At 42.3% G+C, this 23,078-nt stretch overlaps 1 protein-coding gene across 1 annotated transcript in view; it reads left to right on the top strand.

Moving 5' to 3' along the window:
* The first annotated feature begins 829 nt into the window (after window positions 1-829).
* Window positions 830-23,078, top strand: part of LOC126235024 (ATP-binding cassette sub-family C member 4-like) — a 181,765-nt gene continuing 159,516 nt past the window's right edge. Inside the window, exon 1 of the mRNA XM_049943760.1 lies at window positions 830-947. Within this exon, the coding sequence (XP_049799717.1) occupies window positions 874-947 (74 nt within the window). The 5' untranslated portion in view covers window positions 830-873. The remainder of the gene's footprint in view (window positions 948-23,078) is intronic.

Here is a 23,078-nt window from a genome sequence, read left to right as displayed (position 1 = left end):
ACCTTATATTGGCCTAATAAGACGTAAACTGGTTTAATAATAAAGAAAATTTTTTGAACAAAAGGAAATTTGTTTTCCATTTACCATGAAATATGAAATTCCACAAATAAGAAGCGACACAAAAGTGCATTATCATTACTACACTTTTTTATGACATTTCGTATCATTGAGCAGCTCTTCAGACAGTTCATATTCTGCTACGTTTTATAGAGCGGATATATGTTTCAACTCTGGACAACAAAAATCCGGTTTTTGTATACAGTTGTATTCGTAGGTGGTACTGTACTTTCAAACTCGAGTAGATTTGAGTTCGCGAATTTATACGGAGAATATGTGTACTGCAATGTCTGGATCATTATTCTGAATTACTTAAATTGTTTCCGTGAAGCGGTAAGCGCATAAATCCGTTCACAACGTTAATGGTTTTGCCCCATTATCAGCAACTGACTGTGCATAAACAGCTCCCACTCGCCGTGTTACGTAAACATTTGTACTCGGCTTCGATGCGGTAAAAGGTGAAGAACAAAAGCAGACGCTAAAAGCAGGAATGCTACCGCGCCGTTATGTATAACCGCCCAGAGAAAAGCTCTGCAAACAGGTGACGTCGGATACAATGCTCAACCTCTGGGTCTGCCAGTCTGATAAGAACACAGGCTCTTAAGAGAGCGTGACGATGCAACTTGAAGCCTCACTGGGACATTGTGCAACTTTTCTGTAGTTAGTGTGTGTTCCCGCGGTCCTAATTTGTGGCAGATCTACAGTGGTGAAGAGCCAGTGCCTGAAAGCGGGCTGTGAAGGTGATATTTGCTGCAAGTTGGATATAAGTTCTCTGACGTGATTGACGACGGCACGGAGTGAAGCAAGACCAGTACCATGGATTCTAAGGTCTACAAATCCAACCCCAATCCTAAGGCTACGGCTAACCCCATTTCTAAACTCTTCGTATGGTAAGCAATAATCGTTTAAGCAATTAATGTTCTGCCGAGCGGTCTCAGGCGCTACAGTCATGGGCTGTGCGGCTGGTCCCGGCGGAGGTTCGAGTCCTCCCTCGGGCATGGGTGTGTGTGTTTGTCCTTAGGATAATTTAGGTTAAGTAGTGTGTAAGCTTAGGGACTGATGACCTTAGCAGTTAAGTCCCATAAGATTTCACACACATTTGAACAATTAATGTTCTAAAGGCTACTGCTAACGCCATTTCTAAACTCTTCGTATGGTAAGCAATTAAGGTTCTGAACTCTGTGTTTTACATTTTTGTAGGATTTACCGACAGCATGACTCTTCCCACTTCTCTTTGAGAAGTGTAGCAGCTATTATTATATGCAAACATTAGGTCGATGAGGAGCACATTTTTAATGAGCTCTTGTAATCTCAATGGACGCTATAATGATTTCAGCAACGTGTTGTAATTTTTTAAATAGAATATAACTTTCCCGTCTTGTAACTGGTATATTTAACTATGTGCAAAACAATTATCCTTCTCCTTCTTCTGCACCCAATGAATAAGTCAATATTGCTTATTACGGCTTTCCCATATATTTTCCTTCCTTAGGCCTATATTACAACACTCTACTTGGGATCCTCTCCTTCGGAATTCTGTCAACATATTGTCTCCAATCATTTCTATAGCTCACAATTTTATCTCCCAAAGGATTTATTCCTTGTTCTTCCCTTACTTTTTCGTTTGCAATTTTACCTGAAAGGCTACATCCTTTTATTCCTCTTGAGAATCTCATTTTCCATATCTTGTTTTCATCAGCTGTTTTCAACATCGACGTTTCAGATTCAAGGGCGAAAGCAGGCACAGCCGTGGACTTGTAGAAATTCGTTCCTGTTTCTTTCCCGGTATTAGTTTTTAAGGTTCTATTTATTGGACCGCATATTTCCTGGATCGTGGGTAATTTATTTTAAAAATCCTTGTCAAATTTATAACTGACTACTTCTCTAAGTAATTAAAACCCCTGACTTGTTCAGTTTAACAAAAATTTTTATCAATTTTAGTTAGGGAACTAAAAGTGTTTAGTGTTTTAGGGGTGGGTGCAACATTCTGTCCACAACCGACCGTGTTCAGTTGGGCCATTCCGGTAATGGAGCGTTCATTTAATTGAGGTGTTCAAATCTGAATCTACAACTCAATGAGCTTACCGAACTACATGTGAACGAGATCTAAGGCTGCTGGTGTCACAGGCGTAGACGATTCGCTGTTTGGTGTTACTTTCAGTTCGTTTAGCCCCGCGGAGTGGCCCCGCGGTCTAAGGCGCCATGTCACGAATTTCGCTGCCCTCCGGCCGAAGGTTCGAGTCCCCTCTCGGGCATGGGTGTGTGTGTTGTTGTTAGCATAAGTTAGTTTAAGTAGCGTGTGAGTCTAGGTACCGATGAACTCAGCAGTTTAGTCCCTTAGGAATTCACACACATTTGGCCATTTTGAACATTCGGTTCTGTCGGCAGCGTGCCACGGCTCCCTTAGAGTGTGGCTCTTCCACAATGTCCCACGAGCAGGCACGCACGTACAGTACCACTGAAACTTCGTGGCCCTTGTGCAGACTTTTCTCGGCTTAGGCGATCTTAATTTGAGGAAGTGGCATTAGACAGCGGTGTAGACGAAGTCGCCATTCTCTCTCTCGACACCCAGACCACATGCACTCGCTGCCAGCCGCACTGCTTTTGCCTGCTTATGGCAGACAGTGTTTTCGAAAGTGGAAGGTGGATATACTCCGAAGTCATACACGTGAGGTAACTTGTAATGCGCTGAAGTTGGGCAGAATAAAGAAGTGGATGGAGTATCTACTCCTTTGGAGTGTGGAACTGTTTATCGTGAAATGCGAAAGTAACTTACGATCGGACAAAACTCGAAGATAAATACACTACTGGCCATTAAAATTGCTACACCACGTAGATGACGTACTAAAGACGCGAAATTTAACCGACAGGAAGAAGATGCTGTGATATGCAAATGATTATCTTTTCAGAGCATTGACACAAGATTGGCGCCGGTGGCGACACCTACAACGTGCTGACATGAGGAAAGTTTCTAACGGATTTCTAATACGGAAACAGCAGTTGACCGCCGTTGCCTGGTGAAACGTTGTTCTGATGCCTCGTGTAAGGAGGAGGAATGCGTACCATCACGTTTCCGACTTTGATAAAGGTCGGATTGTAGCCTATCGCGATTGCGGTTTATCGTATCGCGACTTTGCTGCTCGCGTTGATCGAGATTCAATGACCGTTAGCAGAATACGGAATTGGTGGGTTCAGGAGGGTAATACGGAACGCCGTGCTGGATCGCAACGGCCTCGTACCACTAGCAGCCGAAATTACAGGCATCTTATCCGCATGGCTGTAACGGATCGTGCAGCCACGTCTCGATCCCTGAGTCAAAAGATGGGGACGTTTGCAAGACAACACCCATTTGCACGAATAGTTCGACGTCGTTTGCAGCAACATGGACTATCAGCTAGGAGACCATGGCTACGGTTACCCTTGACGCTGCATCACAGACAGGAGCGCCTGCGATGGTGTACTCAACGACAAACCTGGGTGCACGAATGGCAAAACGTCATTTTTTCGGATGAATCCAGGTTCTGTTTACAGCATCATGATGGTCGCATCCGTGTTTGGCGACATCGCGGTGAACGCACATTGGAAGCGTGTATTCGTCATCGCCATACTGGCGTATCACCCGGCTTCATGGTATGCGGTGCCATTGGTTACACGTCTCGGTCACCTCTTGTTCGCATTGACGGCACTTTGAACAGCGGACGTTACATTTCAGATGTGTTACGACCCGTGGCTCTACCCTTCATTCGATCCCTGCGAAACTCTACATTTCAGGAGGATAACGCAAGACCGCATGTTGCAGGTCGTGTACGGGCCTTTCTGGATACAGAAAATGTTCAACTGCTGCTCTGGCCATCACATTCTCCAGATCTCTCACCAATTGAAAACGTCTGGTCAATGGTGGCCGAGCAACTGGCTAGTCACAATACGCCAGTAACTACTCTTGATGAGCTGTGGTATCGTGTTTAAGCTGCATGAGCAGTTGTACCTGTACACGCCATCCAAGCTCTGTTTGACTCAATGCCCAGGCGTATCAAGGCCGTTATTACGGCCAGAGGTGGTTGTTCTGGGTACTGATTTCTCAGCATCTATGCACCCAAATTTCATGGAAATGTAAACACATGGCCGTTCTAGTATAATATATTTGTCCAATGAATACCCGTTTACCATCTGCATTTCTTCTTGGTGTAGCAATTTTAATGGCCAGTAGTGTATGTATGTTTAGACCACGCGCAGAATTGCGGTTGGGAGGGTCGTGGTTCGCGGTTCCTGTGTTAGTGCCTACTGTCTGTGTTGTGATAGAATTACTGGTAAAGAAGTAATAAATTAAAACGTCGCTCATGATGCGGCAGTTTAACACCCGCCTCAGTATCTGACGTCATGAGTTCTGAACTGTGTCGTACAATGAAATATTTTTCTAGGAACATTCAGAGGCATACGTGGATACTGTCTACGAAATGTGCTGTGAATAGAGTTTATAGGAATGAAGTAATAAATTCAAAGTTTTTGCATGATGGGATAGTTTTAGGAAATTGCAGGGAAATGCAGGAAGATTTGCAGTGGCTGGGCACTTGGTGCAGGGAGTGGCAACTGACCCTTAACATAGACAAATGTAATGTATTGCGAATACGTAGAAAGAAGATCCTTTATTGTATGATTATATGAGAGCGGAACAAACACTGGTAGTAGTTACTTCTCTAAAATATCTGGGAGTTGCGTACGGAACGATTTGAAGTGGAATGATCATATAAAATTACTTGTTGGTAAGGCGGGTGCCAGGTTGAAATTCATTGGGAGAGTCCTTAGAAAATGTAGTCCATCAGCAAAGTACGTAGCCTACAAAACATTATTTAGACCTATACTTGAGTATTGTTCATCAGTGTGGGATCCGTACCAGGTCGGGTTGACAGAGGAGATAGAAAAGATCCAAAGAAGAGCGGCGCGTTTCGTCACAGGGTTATTTGGTAAGCGTGATAACGTTACGGAGATGTTTAGCAAACTCAAGTGGCAGATTCTGCAAGAGAGGCGCTCTGCATCGCGGTGTAGCTTGCTGTCCAGGTTTCGAGAGGGTGCGTTTCTGGATGAGGTATCGAATATATTGCTTCCCTCTACTTATACTTCACGAGGAGATCACGAATGTAAAATTAGAGAGATTCGAGTGCGCACGGAGGCTTTCCGGCAGTCGTTCTTCCCGCGAACCATACGCGACTGGAACAGGAAAGAGAGGTAATGACAGAGGCACGTAAAGTGCCCTCCACCACACACTGTTGGGTGGCTTGAGGAGTATAAATGTAGATGTAGTTGTTTAAGAAGTTTTATATCCTGAATCAAGTGTCGTAGAATGATGAAATTTTTCTGGTACATCCAGTGCTATTTGTGAATACTCCCTACAAAATGTGTCACGAATACAGTTAGTAATAGAGGATCAATAAATTAAAACGTGATGCTTCATGTGGTAGTTTTTTGTATGAAAAGCTAAAATGTAGTAAGCAATAAACTTTTTTCCTTCCATAATTTTATGGGGGTTGTTAGCGAGAAAAAGATTTGCAAAGGTTTGAAAATATGTATAAAGTTTGTTGCAAGTCTCTAAGAACTCTCATTCTCAATAAGTGGTTTAACTAAAGTATGGGTATTCTGTGTCGTACGCTGCACTGCTTTTTCACCTCATCCTTCATCCCATACCCTACGACTGGTGGGGTATTCTCACCACCACAGTGATGCTTTCCAGACAGTAAATGATACGTGTACCAAGACTGCTTAAAATCAGTCCAGTGGTTTAGGAGGAGATGAGGGACATACATACGTACATCCATTTTCGTAGCTTGTATGGATGAATGTATTCAGATTCTGCACCAAAAAATACGTAGAGTTCACCAAACCATTGTTTCCCATTCGTCGTAGACGGCGCTGGAATCGGAAAATATCAAGTGTACCTGTTGTTGCCATTAGGAATCGACTCATTTGATTTTATATTTCATTTACGATGTAATTGCAAACTTCTTAGATATTTATTTGCGAAATTTATTTCAAAGTTGCAAATTTGATTGTACAGTACAGCATGGTCAGTCGTTTCAATGTCTACTTATAAACTACTTAGGTGTGATTCAGGAACAACGACTTGGATGTTATGGTTTCCTGTTCCCAACTTAACGCTTGATTTCGGAGGGTCCCCTTGCCTCTAACCATTGGAGTGCTCAGTTTCGGTAAGTATTCATGGCGGATGCGCCAGTCACTATCACTTCATTAACATTTTCTCTTATTACAATCGTCGTGGTTTGTATTCCGCAGGTAGCCACGTAGCGACCAGGGCGAGAGCTACTTCGGTTTTATAGAAATAAACACCGAAATCAGTCACCCTAATGGTGGGGTTCGAGGATGGCTACCAAAATAAAACATTCTGATCGTTTGCGGACTCAACACAGTCAACCCTGTAGTAAACAGAAACAACGTTACCAGAGAAGCAGCTTATTTTCCAAAAATGGCAATGTCTAGTCATAATATTTGTGCTGTACTGTCAAATTTGCAACACTCAAGTAACGTTTGAACATCAATATCAATCGTTAGAACACAAAGGTTTATATTTACATCGTGAATGAAATGTAAAATAAAAGGCTTTGATTCTTAATTGTGAAAACAGACACACTTCATATTTGATGATTACAGTGCCATCTATCACGAATGGGAAACAACTGTATTCACCTACAACATTTATTTCGTACGATGCGTCGTTTACAAGATATTTAGTTGTGTCAAGTTAAAACAAACACCCTATATATAAACCAAATTACTCAATCATTTAGTTGTCATGAATAAAAGTTCATTTCCTTCATTTAGGGGTTTGCAACCAATATGTAATCATGCACTTTTAACATGTCCACGACCGTCTCGTTAAGCGCAATACACTTCTTCTACACTTAACACTGTCTTCACCTTGCCTCAGTGCGAATGCAGTCCTTCTTCAATTCACTTGGGCACATGCAAGAGTATCGTGCACCTGTAGCCATCCAAGCCTTAGCCTATCAAATAAAATATAGTTTGTAAATAAGTGATTTCTCAGATAAGCTGACCCATAACTCCCAAGTGATCAGGCTACTCAAACCCTATCCTGCATCATCATGCGTTCACTGTGCTTAATTCTCAAATAAGTCTTACAAAGAAAATAGGACATAAAACTGTATACAAAGGAATGCAAACATCTGCACAATCCCAAACCATTTCTTAACTCCAATTTAACGTTTTTTAACACAGGAGGGGTTTGGGATTGTGCAGATATATATAGGGTGGAACGTTTTTATCCATAATTTGGCATAACTCGGGATGTAGATGAGATATAGCAAAATATTTTAGGTAAAAGTTGTAAGACAAACAGGGTCATACATTTCTTTAATGGCCTTGACGTTGAACTTAATTTTGAAGGTAATTTGAAGTTAAAGTGATTTTTTTTAAATGAGAATCCTAATAATTGATTCAAGATTTGAAAAGAGCGGTACATTTTACTTATAAATTGATACATTATTCAAGATCACAGCTATTTAATGAAGGTCAAATAACCAAAGTTTAGTTATAGTAGGGCATAATTTAGACTAGAGGAGGGATACAGGAAAATACAATGTTAGATGCAGCTTGGAAGTGTATAACGGTAATTTATCATTATCAATTAAATGTAATATCGAAAGTCATTCCAAGGTTGAGTTTTGCTTCATACAAACCTGTACTTGTGACATCGAATTTGGATACAGCAAACGGAGATCTGAACCTGAAGTTTTAATTAACGTGTTTGTTGACAAAAGTAAATACATCACAGTGTATACAGGTTATTATGGCATTTGCAAGACAGAACATACATAAATAAAACATGGATCATTGATTTACAAGTCGCCGAATAAGTTCCTTTGCCTCTCATTCCTCAGGATGCCCCTTCCAGTATCTAACATCGTATATTACTGTATCCTCCTCTATGTTAAATTAATCCCTACCACAACTAAAAACCTATTTGCTTATTTGGCCTTCATTGAAGTAGCCACTCTTTTCAGATCTTGAATCAAATATTAGGGTTACCATTTTAAAAAATCACTTTAACCTCCAAATCACCTTGAAAATTACGTCCAAGATCATGGACATTATTAGCAATGCATGACCTCTTTGCCCCTACAACTTTTATCTGAAACATTTTGCTATATCTCATCTCCATTTCAAAGCATTCCCCATTATACCCCATTATGGATTAAAATAGTCCATCCTATATATATACGTTTGGTAATAAAATTGTACGCTGCCTCTGCTGCTCTACATTCAGTGTTATCGTAGTCCCTGATGTCTTGAGAGTGGGGTACAGAGATACTGTGGCATGGAATGCTGCAGCACAGCCAGTCGTCGGCGACGACTCGGAGGCTCTGCGACAGCTGTGGTATGGTCAGATGATGGCGTGTAGGTGCGGTGGAGCTGAGATGCTGCAGCACGGAGACTACATAATGGACAAGCGGCAGACTGGACTTGGTGGCGAAGCGATGACTGTGATGCGTACAGGCAGCAACGTGGATGCGGTGACCATGTGGGGCCTACAATGTGGGCAGGCAGTCTCGTGAATGCGGTGGCCATGCGAAGATTCTGCACCAGACAGATGGCGTCTTAGCGGCCGAGCGACTGCTGATGAACAGGCGGCGAAGTGGACAGATGGCTGCTGATAAGGCAGTGCTGCACCAAAACTTGTCTCCCAGGGACAGCAGTACAGAAAGTCGGCGGCCCGAAGACCCTGTAAACATCCTGTGGCGTCACGTATACAGTGTGCCCCGTGCTACAACAACATGTGTTCACTCACCTAACAGTGCAATGCTGCTACTGCTACGGTTACTGCTACTGTAGTATCTAAAGCTCAGAGCCCCCATACTAATAGTCTATTGTCAAAATGGCGAAACATATAGTGGGACACTCAATCCTGAAATAAATCTTGGAATGAATGAAGAATGCTATCCAACACTGCACGAGCCAACTGAATTGCAACTAGTACTAGCTACAGCTGTTTTAATCCCGTTCTAGACGAAAGAATTTCGACTGTACTGGGGCTTGATAACACATTAAATATAAGAAATTAGTCACCATCAGCATTAATTCATTGCTGCCTAAGCAACAGAGGGCGAATACTCGACCTTAAAGCTGGATGTGGCGCATCTGTTAGGTCTTGTACGGTTGCTCTAAGCCTATAGCAATGATGATAAATCATGACACTCTTTATTTAAGGATAGACAGATTACTGAAACACATAATGAAGTTGATAAATAACTGCGAATTATAAGAGAGAAAATATTCAGGAAGTGATCCCGTAGAATTGCAATGTGACCCGCGACCAAACGATTGCCGGCCGCAGTGGGCGAGCGGTTATAGGCGCTTCAATATGGAACCGCGCGACTGCTACGGTCGTAGGTTCGCATCCTGCCTCGAGCATGGAATTGTGTGATGTCCTTAGGTTAGTTAGGTTTAAGTAGTTCTAAGTTTTAGGGGACTGATGACCTCAGATGTTAAGTTCCTTAGTGTTAAGAGCCATTTGAATAATTTTTGACCAAACGATTAGTATTAACAATGCATTCATTCAAATGACACAGAATTCTGTTCAGAGTGGTGGCCTCACTTAGGTAGTTACTGATCACAACATAAATAGCTGAAACATTTGATTTTACAATGCAAATAGAACATTCGTTAGCACTGACGAACATAAACTGAGCCAAGGAGTCAAGTATCACATCACTTAAAATGCCACAAAATGTTAAAGGTCAATCAGCGCAAAATCACCGCTGAATAAATAGGCACTCACTGGTAGCCCAGACAAGATTGTACGCCCAGTACTGACCAGAGTCAAAGACTTTTCCAAGTCCTGAGCTGATGAACGCAAAACACTTCTCTAAGTCCTGAACTGGAACATATCACAACAAGGCTTGAGCAACACTTAAACCAAAGTGGTTTTCTGGACACATAACCTTACCAGAAACCACTCCTACCAAGCTAAACGATGAAGATGAAAAGGCTATCAAGTTTCCTCTGGCTGTCTGTTTAAAAACTTGATCACATGACCCACTGCCTAATTCAGTGTAGCAAAATTCAGTTCGGTCATCATACTCAAAGCTAATCACATTAACATACATACACTGGGAGTATATATGACATATATTTAAGGTTAATTTGCATTCTGATCTTACAATATTCGATTTTATACATATCAAAATTATTCGTTGTATTAAAGTGTTGCACGCTGAAAGACGGAATACCAAAGCATCTGTATTCACCACGGCCCTGCATCACCACACTACTCAAATGACCATCTTACAAACATTATATTGCCACAATTTTAATTAAGTAACATCAGGACAATTGTATAATAGTGTAAACAGTTCACGCTGCTGATAATATTTAGTGCACCTTTGGCACTAGTGAATGAAACGTTAGCCGGCCGAAGTGGCCGTGCGGTTAAAGGCGCTGCAGTCTGGAACCGCAGGACCGCTACGGTCGCAGGTTCGAATCCTGCCTCGGGCATGGATGTTTGTGATGTCCTTAGGTTAGTTAGGTTTAACTAGTTTTAAGTTCTAGGGGACTAATGACCTCAGCAGTTGAGTCCCATAGTGCTCAGAGCCATTTAAACCATTTGAATGAAACGTTCAATAAACTATTTGTAACAACTTCTGTACATGTTCATCAACGTTGTAAATATGGTCATTCTGCGGCTTGCTTCAAGACCTATCCAATTCTGTGTTTTTCGAATATTTATTGTGGTTTTAACTTTTATTATTAATTTTAGTAGCAGTTTTATATATGTGAATAATGTTGTTTATATTGGCTTTACTTATAGGCAATAATTTTAGTGAAGTCGTTCCTCTACTGCGAGTTCAACATTTGCCTTAAATTTTTGGTACTTTTAACTTAGTTCCTTAGCCATACTGCTACCTTCTTTCAGTCACTTCAAGGCACCTTCTCCCTTCCTACTTCGGAGCTTTCCTAGATGCGAGACCACTGAGGGTTAGCTAGCAGTGGATTTTGTTTATTTTCATTTGGGCATTGATTATAACAATAGCTGTGAGATTTTAACAATTCACTGAAATCATGAGCGTTGAACATCACACTCAGTCACTGTACAATGGGTCAATGAAGCAAACGCTACACATATATATTGGTAACTCCGGTCAAACTATTATGTTGTTGCAATAGGGACGATATTTCTTCCACTCTTATTTTCACGAAGACAACTGAAACACACAATTTTACAAGCCTAACGTAACTAGCAATTATTTTTGTTGCCTAACTATGTGAAATCACACAATTAACAGTTATCAATTGTCAATGTACTTTCTAGCGATACTGGTACTTAATTAATGAGAAAAATGTTAATAACGTTTTACGAAGTATGAATTCACAATAAATCCTTGCCAACATGAGGTGTATCGACAGTATGCTAATTTTATGAAAGATTCCCATATTTTACCGCCATATTCTTTCCTATCTCTGACAGACTTGTACAATTTGCCTTCCACAGCTTGTAACCAATGACTTCGATCACTGAAGCTTCTTATTAAGCGGAACAATTCCGCTGGCGTGCACTGCCCGCTTATATAGAGAGCGGCTGACCTTGGTTGCGTAACGCGACTGATAACGGACTTAGACTCTGCGCGTACCAGCGGGAGAGCGTTAGAGCGTACGCGCGCTGTAGTCTCACTGACAGCGCGCGTCTGCTGGTGCACAGGCCTGGCGCCGAGCCATGCGGGTTGCGTCACCGGCTGGCTAGGCGCTCAGCGGGCACTGCGGCACTGTTTTCGAATTTTTTGGAACTGTTGCATCCTTGAGCCCCCGATTACCAGATGTACATCTAGCGGTTCTCGGCTGGCGTCCCCAATCACAGGAGTCAAGGATCACACTTTATTAATAATTATAGTACAATGTAATATCTCCAGTTACAGTTACATTTTCAGCAAGTACACCAAGTCCTTTAATCCATACATGTATTTTCTCATAATTACTAACTTTACGACAGGAACGAGTATACAAAATAAATGTCATATTACTATAAACAAAACTAGGTCTAGATTGAGTCTTCGGGTCGATTCCACAATGCCAGATGACGTGTCGGTCGGCGAAAGATTCCAGTCCGGGTAACGAAGCATTCTCACAGCGAACGATGGCGAGTGTAAACCACCCACTGTCAGCTGCTCCGGTAGCGACATCAAGTGAGAAATTAACTCGACAGCCACATTTTGTACCATTTATAATATAGCTTTCCGTATACTTATAAATAAATTCGAGTTCTTAAGTCAAAAGGGTCTTTTTAGTATCGACACCATCTTCCTCATAAATCATTTCATAAGACGTCTATAAGAGTGCGTTCTGTGAGGTTATGATTTCGTTTAGAATGGTTTCATAGCACAGCGGACTTCAAAGCTCGATGAAAGCTCACTACTCTTTGGTATCTCGGGAAATGAAGTTCTCAGAAATCAACAACAAAAGAAATAAACTTCTGTCCGCTAGAACAACCACCATCTAAGGATGGATGGCGCCCTCAGTAGTCACTATGCTTGCTTCTAGTGTTCCGTATTATGACATGGAAAAGCTATAAAAATTGCTTCAAATTGCTCACGACCAGGAAAGGAATATTATTTCTACGTCAGTAAATTTCCGTCATTTAATATTCGGTAGCATGCACTATTTCTTCTTGTTATTTATTAAACCCAGTCCATTTTTAGGCATACATTTCAAAAAGTATTGTGTTTCAATATCATTAATATTGCAATATCACGAGGTGCATATAATTAACACTATTTTTACACAGTTAACAACTCTAAACTTATTGACACATTAATACGTGTTCGCAAAGTATAGACTAAATACAGTCGATGGTGGAGCGTTGATTGCTGCCAGAAGTACTTTATCTTTTAGGGAAACTGAAGTAGATAGTTCTTGTGAGTTAGAATGGGTAGTGTTATTCGTGACAACGGAATAAATTAATAATTGCTTCCTTTTACCGACCCCCCACTCAGATTATACAGTTTTTAAACAGTTCTATTCAAATATGTATTCCACTCATACAATTAGAGTAGGTGATAACTTGAATCTCCCCTCGGTTAGTTGGCGAAAACGTATCCTTAAAGTCGGTGGTAGGCGTAAAATGTCGTACGAAATCGTACTAAATGATTTCTCAGAAACCTGTTTTGAACAATTACTTGAAGAGCCCACTCGATGTGTAAATGGTTGCGAAAACTACTTGATCTCTTAGCAACAAATACTCCGGATCAAATAGTGAGCTTTATAATGAATATAGAGATTAGTCAGCACAAGGCTGTTGCAGCGAGACTGAATATGTAACATCCAAACCCATCAAAGTAAACGCAAAATACATCTATCTGAAGTAGCAGATAAAAATTTACTTGACGCCTTCCTAAGAGGCAGTCTCCGCTCCTTCCAGTCTAAGTTAGCGTAGACCAGATATGCTTTGACTTCAGAGAAATAGTATGCAAGTCGATTGAGAGATGTATATCAAATAAATTAATAGAAGACGTACAGAGCGCCCATGGTACACAAAACAGGTCAGAAAACCGTTGCAGAAGTAACGAAAAGGACACACCAAATTTAAAAGAACAGACGATCTCCAAGATTGGGAAAGTTTTACAGAGGCTCGAAGTTTAGCGCGAACTTCATTGCCGGATGCTTTTAAGAGTTTCCACAACGAATCTTCGTCTCGCAATCAGGCAGAAACCCCAAAGAGATACTGCAGTGGTCGTATGCAAAGTACAGCAGCGGTAAGATAACTGATGACAGTACCACTAAAGCAGAGTCACAAAACACGCTATTTCGAAATTATTCCACCAAAGAAGATGACGAAATTTCCAGAATTCGAATGAAGAACAACTGCCAACATGAGTGACTTACAAGTAAATACTTTCGGTGTAGCGTAGGTGCTTAAATCAATCAATAAAGGCAAGGCCTCCAGCCCAGATTGTATACCAGTCAGGTTCCTTTCACGGTATGCTGATACAGTAGCTCCATACTTAGTAACCATGTACTACTGCTCGCTCTTCGAAAGATCCGTACCTAAAGACTGGAAAGTTAAATAAGTCACACCTATACACAAGAGAAGAAATACGAATATTCCGCTAAATTACAGACTCATATCACTAACGTCGATTTGTTGTAGGATTTTGGAACATACACTGCTTTCGAACATTATGAATTACACTGAACAAAATTATTTGCTGGCAAAAAGCCAACACGGATTTAGAAAATGTGGATATTGTGAACACAGATAGTTCTTTATTCTCGCGAAGTAATGAGTGCTATCAACAGGAGATCTGCAATTAATTCCGTATTTCTAGATTTCCAAAAGTTTTGGATACTGTCCCTCTCAAGTGGCTTATAATCGGACTATGTGCTTATGGAGTGCCGTCAGAGTTGTGTGACTGGATTCGTGATTTCCTATCAGAAAAGTCGCAGTTCGTAGCAACTGATGGAAAGTCATCGAGTAAAACAGAAGTAGTAGCCGCCGTTCCCCAAAGAAATGTTATAGACCTTCTGCTGTTAATGATCTGTATAAATGATTTAGGAAACCATCTGAGCAGCCCTCTAACATTTTTTTCAGATGATGCTGTCATTTACTGTCTTGTAAAGCCATCAGGTGATCAAAACTAATTGCAGAATAACTCAGACAAGATATCTGTCTGATGAAAAATATGGCAACCGGCTCTAAATAATGAAAAGTGCAATCCGCATGAACATTAAAAGGACTCCGCTAAATTTCGGTTAGGCAACAAACCACACAAATTTATAAGCTGTGAATTGAACTAAATACTTCGCCATTACAGCTACAAATAACTGAAATTGGAATGAAATACTGTGATTTATTGGCAAAACACTTAGAAAATGCAACATGCCTGCTAAAGCGACTGCTTACACTACGATTGTTCGCCGTCTTCTGGAGTACTACTGTACTGTATGGGATCCGTATCTGGTAGGAATTCAAAGTTTGTTTTGTATTATCGCAAAGTAGGGGGGAGGTAGGGGGGGAGAGAGTGCCACGGATACGATACACGATTTGGAGTGGCAATCATTAAGACAGAGGCGTTTTTCGTTGTGGCAGGTTCTCCTTATCAGATTTCAATCACTAACTTTCTCCACCGGCCTGAGTGGCCGAGCGGTTCTAGGTGCTACAGTCTGGAACCGCGCGACCGCTATGGTCGCAGGTTCGAATCTTGCCTCGGGCATGGATGTGTATGATGTCCTTAGGTTAGTTAAGTATAAGTAGTTCTAAGTTCTAGGGGACTGATGACCTCAGAAGTTCCATAGTGCTCAGAGCCATTTGAACCATTTTTTGAACTTTCTCCTCCAAATACGGAAACAATTTTCGGTTCCCGAGGATACAACGAAAAATGGTCATCGTAGTAAAATAAGAGAAATCAGAGTTTTCGCGGAAAGATTAGTGTGTTCGTTTTTTTCCCGAGCGCTCTTGGAGAGTGGAACGGTACAGAAGTAGCTTAAGGGGGTTCGATGAACCTTCTGCCAGGCACTTAATTGTGAATTGCAGAGTATATATGTATAAGGAGATGTAGTTCTAGATTTGAGGGATATTAGAGTGGAATTCGAAATCTGACACTTGCGTTTATATACAAATGGTGTTTCTAATTTTTTTAACCGGTTTTATTCTGTGATGAGTCAAAGCATTGTGATAAATAGCTTAATAGAGTGCTTATCCAACTTTGGAACGCCATACAGCAGCGGTTCTGCTTGGTGTAGATTCGACAAGAGCTTGGTAAGTTTCCGGAGAAACATGCGTGAGTTCACGATCATTCTTCTCTAATCACTCTATCACGAGTTCGGCCTTGTCGCACGGTAGTTACCCTGCTGTAAGGAGCCTCTGCCGTCGTGAAAGACATCAAACATTAAGGGATGTGGCCCGGAGTAATGTTCATGTAGTCCATATTTGTCATGGTACCTTCGATTACTACCACAGGTGCCATGAAAGGTCACGTGAATCTCTCTTATTAATTAATACTGCCCCCAGTGGTCCGCGCCCATGGTCCTGTGCATGTGTCGAGCATTCGTTTACCTGGACGCGACAATCGACCTGGTCCGCCCCGATAGCTGAATGGTCAGCGTGACGAATTGCCATTCTACGTTCGATTCCCGGCTGGGTCGGGGATTTTCTCCGCTAAGGGACTGGTTGGTGTGTTGCCTTCATCATCATTTCATCCCCATCCGGCGCTCAGGTCACCCAATGTGGTGTCGAACGTAAAAAGACCTCCACCAAGGCCGGATTTGCCCCGTAAGGGGCCTCCCGGTCAATGACGCCAGACGCTCATTTCCAACAATAATCCTGATTCATCGGACCAGACGACACATTGCCATTGGTCAAAGGTCCAACCTCGAGCATCTTGTGCCCACTGCAGTCGTAATTAACAATGTAGTTGGGTCAACATGACAAAGTGTACGGCCCTTCTGCGGATCCCCAAGTTCAATGGGCCATTGGTAGATCGCCATGAGAGAACGTGCTTTGAACGTTGTGCTCGAATCGCTTGTGCCTGAATGAGAATTGAATACAATACCGTCTAATCTGAAACAGACCGTCACATATTCTCTGTTATGTAGTGCGCATGTCTTCGACCTCCATGTTCTGTGCTGAGACATGGACACCCGTGACACTGTCGCCTATTCGGGCTCTCACCGTCCTTCAGCCACTTTTCATAGATGCTCACCTCAGTAGCTGGTGATTAGCCGACTAGCTTTATCGTTTCTGATGCGCTCATTCGCAAGCCTCAGGCCGAAACAACCTACCCTTTGCCGAAGTCGCTTACGTAAGTGGATTTTGCCATTTGTGGGTCGTATAGTCGCTAGAATGATTCATCTCTGATCCGCTTACACCACATTCCCGCAGCTGCCATCCTGTCTCACAATGATCAGTGGTTATGACTTTCTGTGCTGCGTAAATGTTCGTACTATTTACTGGAAACGTATGAACATTTACGCCGGACCGGCACTCGAACTCGGATTTTCCGCTTGTCGCGAGCAGCCACTTTAACAATTTGTGCTACCTGAGTATGCTTCCAGAGCCGACTCAGATCTCCATATGTTCCAGTGTCTGCTTCACATTGTGGTTCCTCCGTAACGAGAGACATATGTACATTTCTCGTCAGGTTGCCTTGGGTTTGGCATCCATGTCCTATGCAATATTACGTCAGAATATACAGACTTGCACTAGTGTATAATGTTTTGGCTCGTCATTGCGCGTGCGCGCGCACGTGTGTGTTTGTGAATGTGTGTACGTGTGTGCATGCGTGCGTGTGTGTGTGCGCGCGCGCTCGCGCAGCTCTATTTCTTTATCGTCGCCCTTAGAGAAGTAGTTCTCATTGGCTTTAATAATGACACCCTGTCCAAATGAATCAGTGTATGTATCCAGCACACTGGGGGTGGGACGTAGTACTAATAAGTGAACTCATATAGCCAAGTTCTTTGTAAATTTGACTTTGTTTTGTAATTACTGAAATACCTTTTGAGCACGTGCAGTTTCTTCTCGTTTCTATTTTTTTTTTTTTTAAGTATCAGTGTATTTGGCGGTGTTGTGCAGCAAGCTCGGCTGTAGGCTATTGTCATTTTATGCTATGACCTGGTAGAATTATTCGATAAAGTGAACTCAAGACCTTCAGTATTTCTGGTGCACGTGTACACGCCAACGCCCTATGTAGCGCAACAATTATATATCTGCTGACACTTTTTTTTTTTTTTAACATTACCTCTGCCGGCCGCGGTGGTCTAGTGGTTCTGGCGCTGCAGTCCGGAACCGCGGGACTGCTACGGTCGCAGGTTCGAATCCTGCCTCGGGCATGGGTGTGTGTGATGTCCTTAGTTAGGTTTAAGTAGTTCTAAGTTCTAGGGGACTTATGACCTAAGATGTTGAGTCCCATAGAGCTCAGAGCCATTTGAACCATTTTTTAACATTACCTCTCACCCAATATCACTGTGACAACATTTATTCAATTTATAATACGTATAAATTCACACTTCGTCTGAATAAAACACTGTGTGCTTCAGTTCTGATCCTTAATATTTTCAAATAAAGATATGAAATTTTGTTGTCCCATCCGCACATGATGACTCGTTGTGAAACGAAATCTCAGATACAATATATTTCAGAATCTTCTTGCTACCATTGAAGTTCAGTTCTGTGCTGCAAAAAATTGTCATATTTTCTTTATATTGTTCCAAACGTCACAGAATTTTTGCTATATTTATCCAAATCATCAACAGTATGTTTACTGTTTGTTGTTTGCTTCCTCTTCCTGCTTTGGGTAAGTTATTGAATCCCACTCCTCTCAGCATTGTGTTCCTCTTGCCAAATTTTGCACAGTAGCTACAATAGTTACTAAACATACTCGTAAACATTTTACGAGCACATTCCGTCCCGTTTCATTTACTTCATTGTCCGTCTTATCGGGTTTTTTCCCCCTGCTCCAATTACCCGAGTGGACTGTTGAAATCTAGCTCATTAATGAGTTGCGTTTCTTTTCAGCTGTATCACTCCAGTTATTGCTTAGGAGTTGCCGCAGAAGCTAGCATTCGAGCCACAGTAGATGAAGGAAGCCACAGGGCGCCAAAGTGTTGGCCTGCCGGCTGCAGCAACTACCTCAAGCAGTGCAAAAATGCGACGCAGCACTTAAATGCGGCTTTCTTAGGACCACCAGATCCGAATTTGTTGTCCTGAGTGCGACTGGGAACAGAACAACCAGTGGCTAGCGAGCCAGTATAAGTAATCATTAATTTTAATAGAGGAGAGCACATTCCAGCAGCGCTTATGGGGATAAAAGAGACGACCAGGGGAAATGGGACAGCATGCAGCTGCTACCAGTTTCGGACTGCACTGTCGCACTTTCTCTTAGTGTCAAGTCCTTCTTGAGCTTGGCACTTCTCCACCAGCAAGCCACTTCTTGGTTCACTGCCACTGCAACCAAATTGCTCCCCTGGAGGGTAGCGGAATGGAACTTGAGCGGTACAGCTGCCCACTCTTCCGTGCTGGTGTGGGCGCGCAGACGCCACGTGTTGTCACTCACAGTTGCCAGACTACCACGGGAGACAAGCTTCCCGCGGAAGCAACATGGCAGTCTATCCGCGAATGGCCGTGCCCCCCTAACGGGGACCAACGCAGCTGTGTAAGCTTCCGGAGTTAGCACACCTGGGCACCGACGTCACGGCTCAGTGGCAGTTAGCTGGTCACATGAAGGTGCCGTCCTCACCATGTGTTGTGACGATGTGTGGCCGCTGCCGCCGCCCAGAATCTACTTGCGTAGTCGCATGAGTGTTAATAAAATTTTTCGACTGTTAATGTTGTTTGCCTAAGCTACCAGCTGCCAGCTCCCTCGTCAAGGCAATGTTTCATGACCCATCCCACGCAGAAGTTGTCCAACAACCCTGGAATGTTTCACAGCCGAATGTCACTGCAGCCTGAAAGTGGGTCAGAGGGAATCCCAGTTGGGGACATTTGGGAGCGGATAGCCAGTTCCAGGATTTTCCTTACAGTCAAAGGAAGCATCCCAAAAATGGTGGGGAGGACCAGGGAATGATAACTATATTTATTTTAATTCTGGGAAATAGATCCCAGAGAAAAATATTAAAGTATAATGTTTGTGTAGGTGTGCATATTTATGTGTACACGGATAAAGTAGATGACACGTTCAACATATGTAGTGCTTCTAGGCCTTCGTCTGTGAGGCTCATCGCGGTGCTCATGTTCAAAAATGTTCAAATGTGTGTGAAATCTTATGGGCCTTAACTGCTAAGGTCATCAGTCCCTAAGCTTACACACTACTTAACCTAAATTATCCTAAGGACAAACACACACACCCATGCCCGAGGGAGGGCTCGAACCTCCGCCAGGATCAGCCGCACAGTCCATGACTGAAGCGGTGCTCATGAATACATTTGCTGCGATCGATTTCCATGCTTGGCTTGGGAGTAGCGATGCATACCAGCGGAACGTGACTGCGTTTAGTCACGTGACGTAGTTCGTTCCTGTTACGGTCCGAACGAAGGAAGGAAGTTTCGAGTCTAACTTCCCGTCAACAGCGCGGCCAGTAGAGATGGAGCACAAGCTCGGATAACGAAAAGCTGGGGAAGGAAGTCGGCCGTGCCCTTCTCAAAATAACCAACCCAGAATTTGTCTTTATGACTGGATGAAGACTCGAACCGTCTTCATCGTGCAAGCGTACTAATAACGGATGCTTTGTAATACACAACAATACACAAATTAAATTGGCGTTTTCGCGGAGTATGTTTCTTGTGAGATACTATCGCCCTCCTGTCTTACAAAAAACTACTTCTTCTTCTTCTTCTTCTTCTTTTTCTTCTTCTCAGCTATCACAGGCCGTGTAGACCACGAGCTGCATCAACGATCTCCTTTCACCACCTGCATTCTCTTTCCACCCTGCAGAAATTCCTAATGCTGCGATGTCCTTCTCTATGTCATCTTTCCACCTTGTAGAGGTCGGCCCAATGGTCTTGTTGCCTGGACAGTGCCTTCAAATGCTTTCTTGGTGATTCTGTTGTTTTCCATTCTAGCCACATGTCCAGCCCATTGCAGTCTGCTACTTTTTAATTTCTAGATGATAGTGGATTTATTCATTGACTAACAGATTTCACTGTTCTTTCGAACTCTCCACACGCCATTCTCCAACTTAGGCCCTCAGATTTTTCTCATTACCTTTCTTTCGAAAACATTCAGTTTTTCTCTTTCATTCTTTGCAAGCGTCCAGCTTTAGTTTTGGGTGGGTTGCTTAGTGAGTACATTCATCGTGACCCTGAGGCTATTCTTTGCTTTATATCCATTGTTACGATATTTTTACTCTTGAAACGTGATCCAAGGTACTTAAACTGAAGAACTTTTATGAATTTAGAATGTTGGCCAATTTCAAAGTAAGGATTTGGGTATATGACTCGACTATTTCCATATATTCTGTTTCCTCTTGGTTAATCAAAAGCCTCATTTGGCTGGCACTGTGCCTGAGAGATCTGTACATGTCATTCAGTTCTTCAGTTTCACTCAGCAACACTATATCATCTGCATAAGCCAGGAGTTTTACTTCACTGTGTTCGAACCGGAGACCATTGTATAGATGTATATTACTCTCCCGAACCACTTTCTCTAATGCAAGGTTGAAGAGGACACATGAAAGAACGTCTCCTTGTCATAATCCTGTTTTAATTGGAGAGGTGGGGGATATAGATCCTCTTAACTTCACTGCTACCTGGGAGCCATCCATGCATAATTGTATTATCTAATGATTTTACTGGGTATACTAAATTCTCGTAATGTGTTGTAGAGGCTACTTCTGTGGATCCTGTCATAGGCCCCTGGAAGTCAATGAAGAGACAGTGGATGTTTTTGTTAAATTCCCAGTATTTCTCAAAGGTCTGTCGTATAGTAAACAAATTATCAGTTGTGGAATGGTTTGTTCGTAATCTAACCTGGCAATCTTAAATAATGTTTCCTGCTTACGGTTTAAGCTTTTCCAGAACGATCATTGACAGGGTTTCGTGTGTTATATTCAGCAAACTGATCCCTCTGTAATTTCCCCATTCCATTCTGTTTCCTTTCTTGTGTATGGGACAAATTATTGCAGTTTTACAATCTTCAGGCAGTGTTTCAGTTTTCTATATCATTGTGATAAGGTTATAAATTTCTTTGTGTAGTTTGCTTCCGTCCTCTTTCATCATCTTTGCTGATATCTGGTCCTCGCCTGCTGCCTTGTTGTTTTTCAGCTTTTGAATTGTGTGGATCACTTCCTGTTCTGTGATTCTACGTTTGTCATTATTAATGCTGTCACTCTCAGACATTGGGTAATTGAAGGTTATGTGCGGGTCACTGCAATTTAACATTTCTGAGAAATGCTCTTTCCATCTTTCTAGGATATCTTCCAGCTGTGTTAGCATATTTTGATTTTTATCTTTTATGAATAAGTTTTCACTTTTGGTAACCTCTCTTACTTTTTTTGTATGCTGAAACAAATTCTTTGAGTTTCCATTCCTACCTTACATTTCTATGGATTCTAGAACTCCAGTTAGATATTTGTTTTTCTCTGTTCGTAGAACTCTTGCTGTTTCTCTTCTAACCGCCTTGAAGGTCTCTCTCTCCTGACTTCACTCTCCTTATTATGCAGCCACAGCATCCTGGGTTTTTTCCTCTTTTCCACTGCTCTCTGACACTTTTCGTTGAACCATTTCTGTTTCTTCGTTTTCTTTTTCCTGACCAGTGTTTTTTCTGCTGCATCTGTTACTACAGTCTTTATTCTTTCCCAAGCCTTCTCGACACTATTTTCCTCCTCAGCTTCTTGCAGTGCTGTAAATCGGTTATTTATTTCAGTCACATAGGCTTCTTTAACAGACAGTTCCTTCAGTCGTTCGATGTCTAAATTACTTTTTTGGTGTGGCTTTTGGTTGTTGATTCCAAATTATTTTGATTTTCATCTTTCCTACCACTAGGAAATGATCTGAGTCAATTTCAGCTCCTCTGTACGAACTTACATCTCTTATAAATGAAGTGCAACGTTAATCTGTCATAACATGGTCAATCTGATTTACTGTTTTGCCATCTGGAGAGCCCCATGAACCTTTGTGTATTTCTTTGTGAGGGAACATCGTCGAGCAAATTCTCATATTCTTTGACAGTGCAAAGTCGTTCATTTTTAATCCATTTTCGTTTGTGGTCGAGTGCGTGCTATGTTTTCCTATTGTGGGTTGGGGTTGGGTTGTTTTTGGGGGGAGAGACCAAACTGCGAGGTCATCAGTCTCATCGGATTAGGGAAGGACTGGGTGGGAAGGCGGCCGTGCCCTTTCAAAGGAACCATCCCGGCATTTGCCTGGAGCGATTTAGGGAAAGCACGGAAAACCTAAATCAGGATGGCCGGACGCGGGATTCAACCGTCGTCCTCCCGAATGCGAGTCCAGTGTGCTAGCCACTGCGCCGCCTCGCTCGGTCCCTATTGTGGGGATGAACATATCCTCTGTACCTATTT

Source organism: Schistocerca nitens, chromosome 2 (assembly GCF_023898315.1).
Source record: "Schistocerca nitens isolate TAMUIC-IGC-003100 chromosome 2, iqSchNite1.1, whole genome shotgun sequence".
Taxonomy (NCBI): Eukaryota; Metazoa; Arthropoda; class Insecta; order Orthoptera; family Acrididae; genus Schistocerca; species Schistocerca nitens.
The sequence above is the reverse complement of the archived record's forward strand: the minus strand, read 5'-3'. Positions and strand labels throughout refer to the sequence as shown.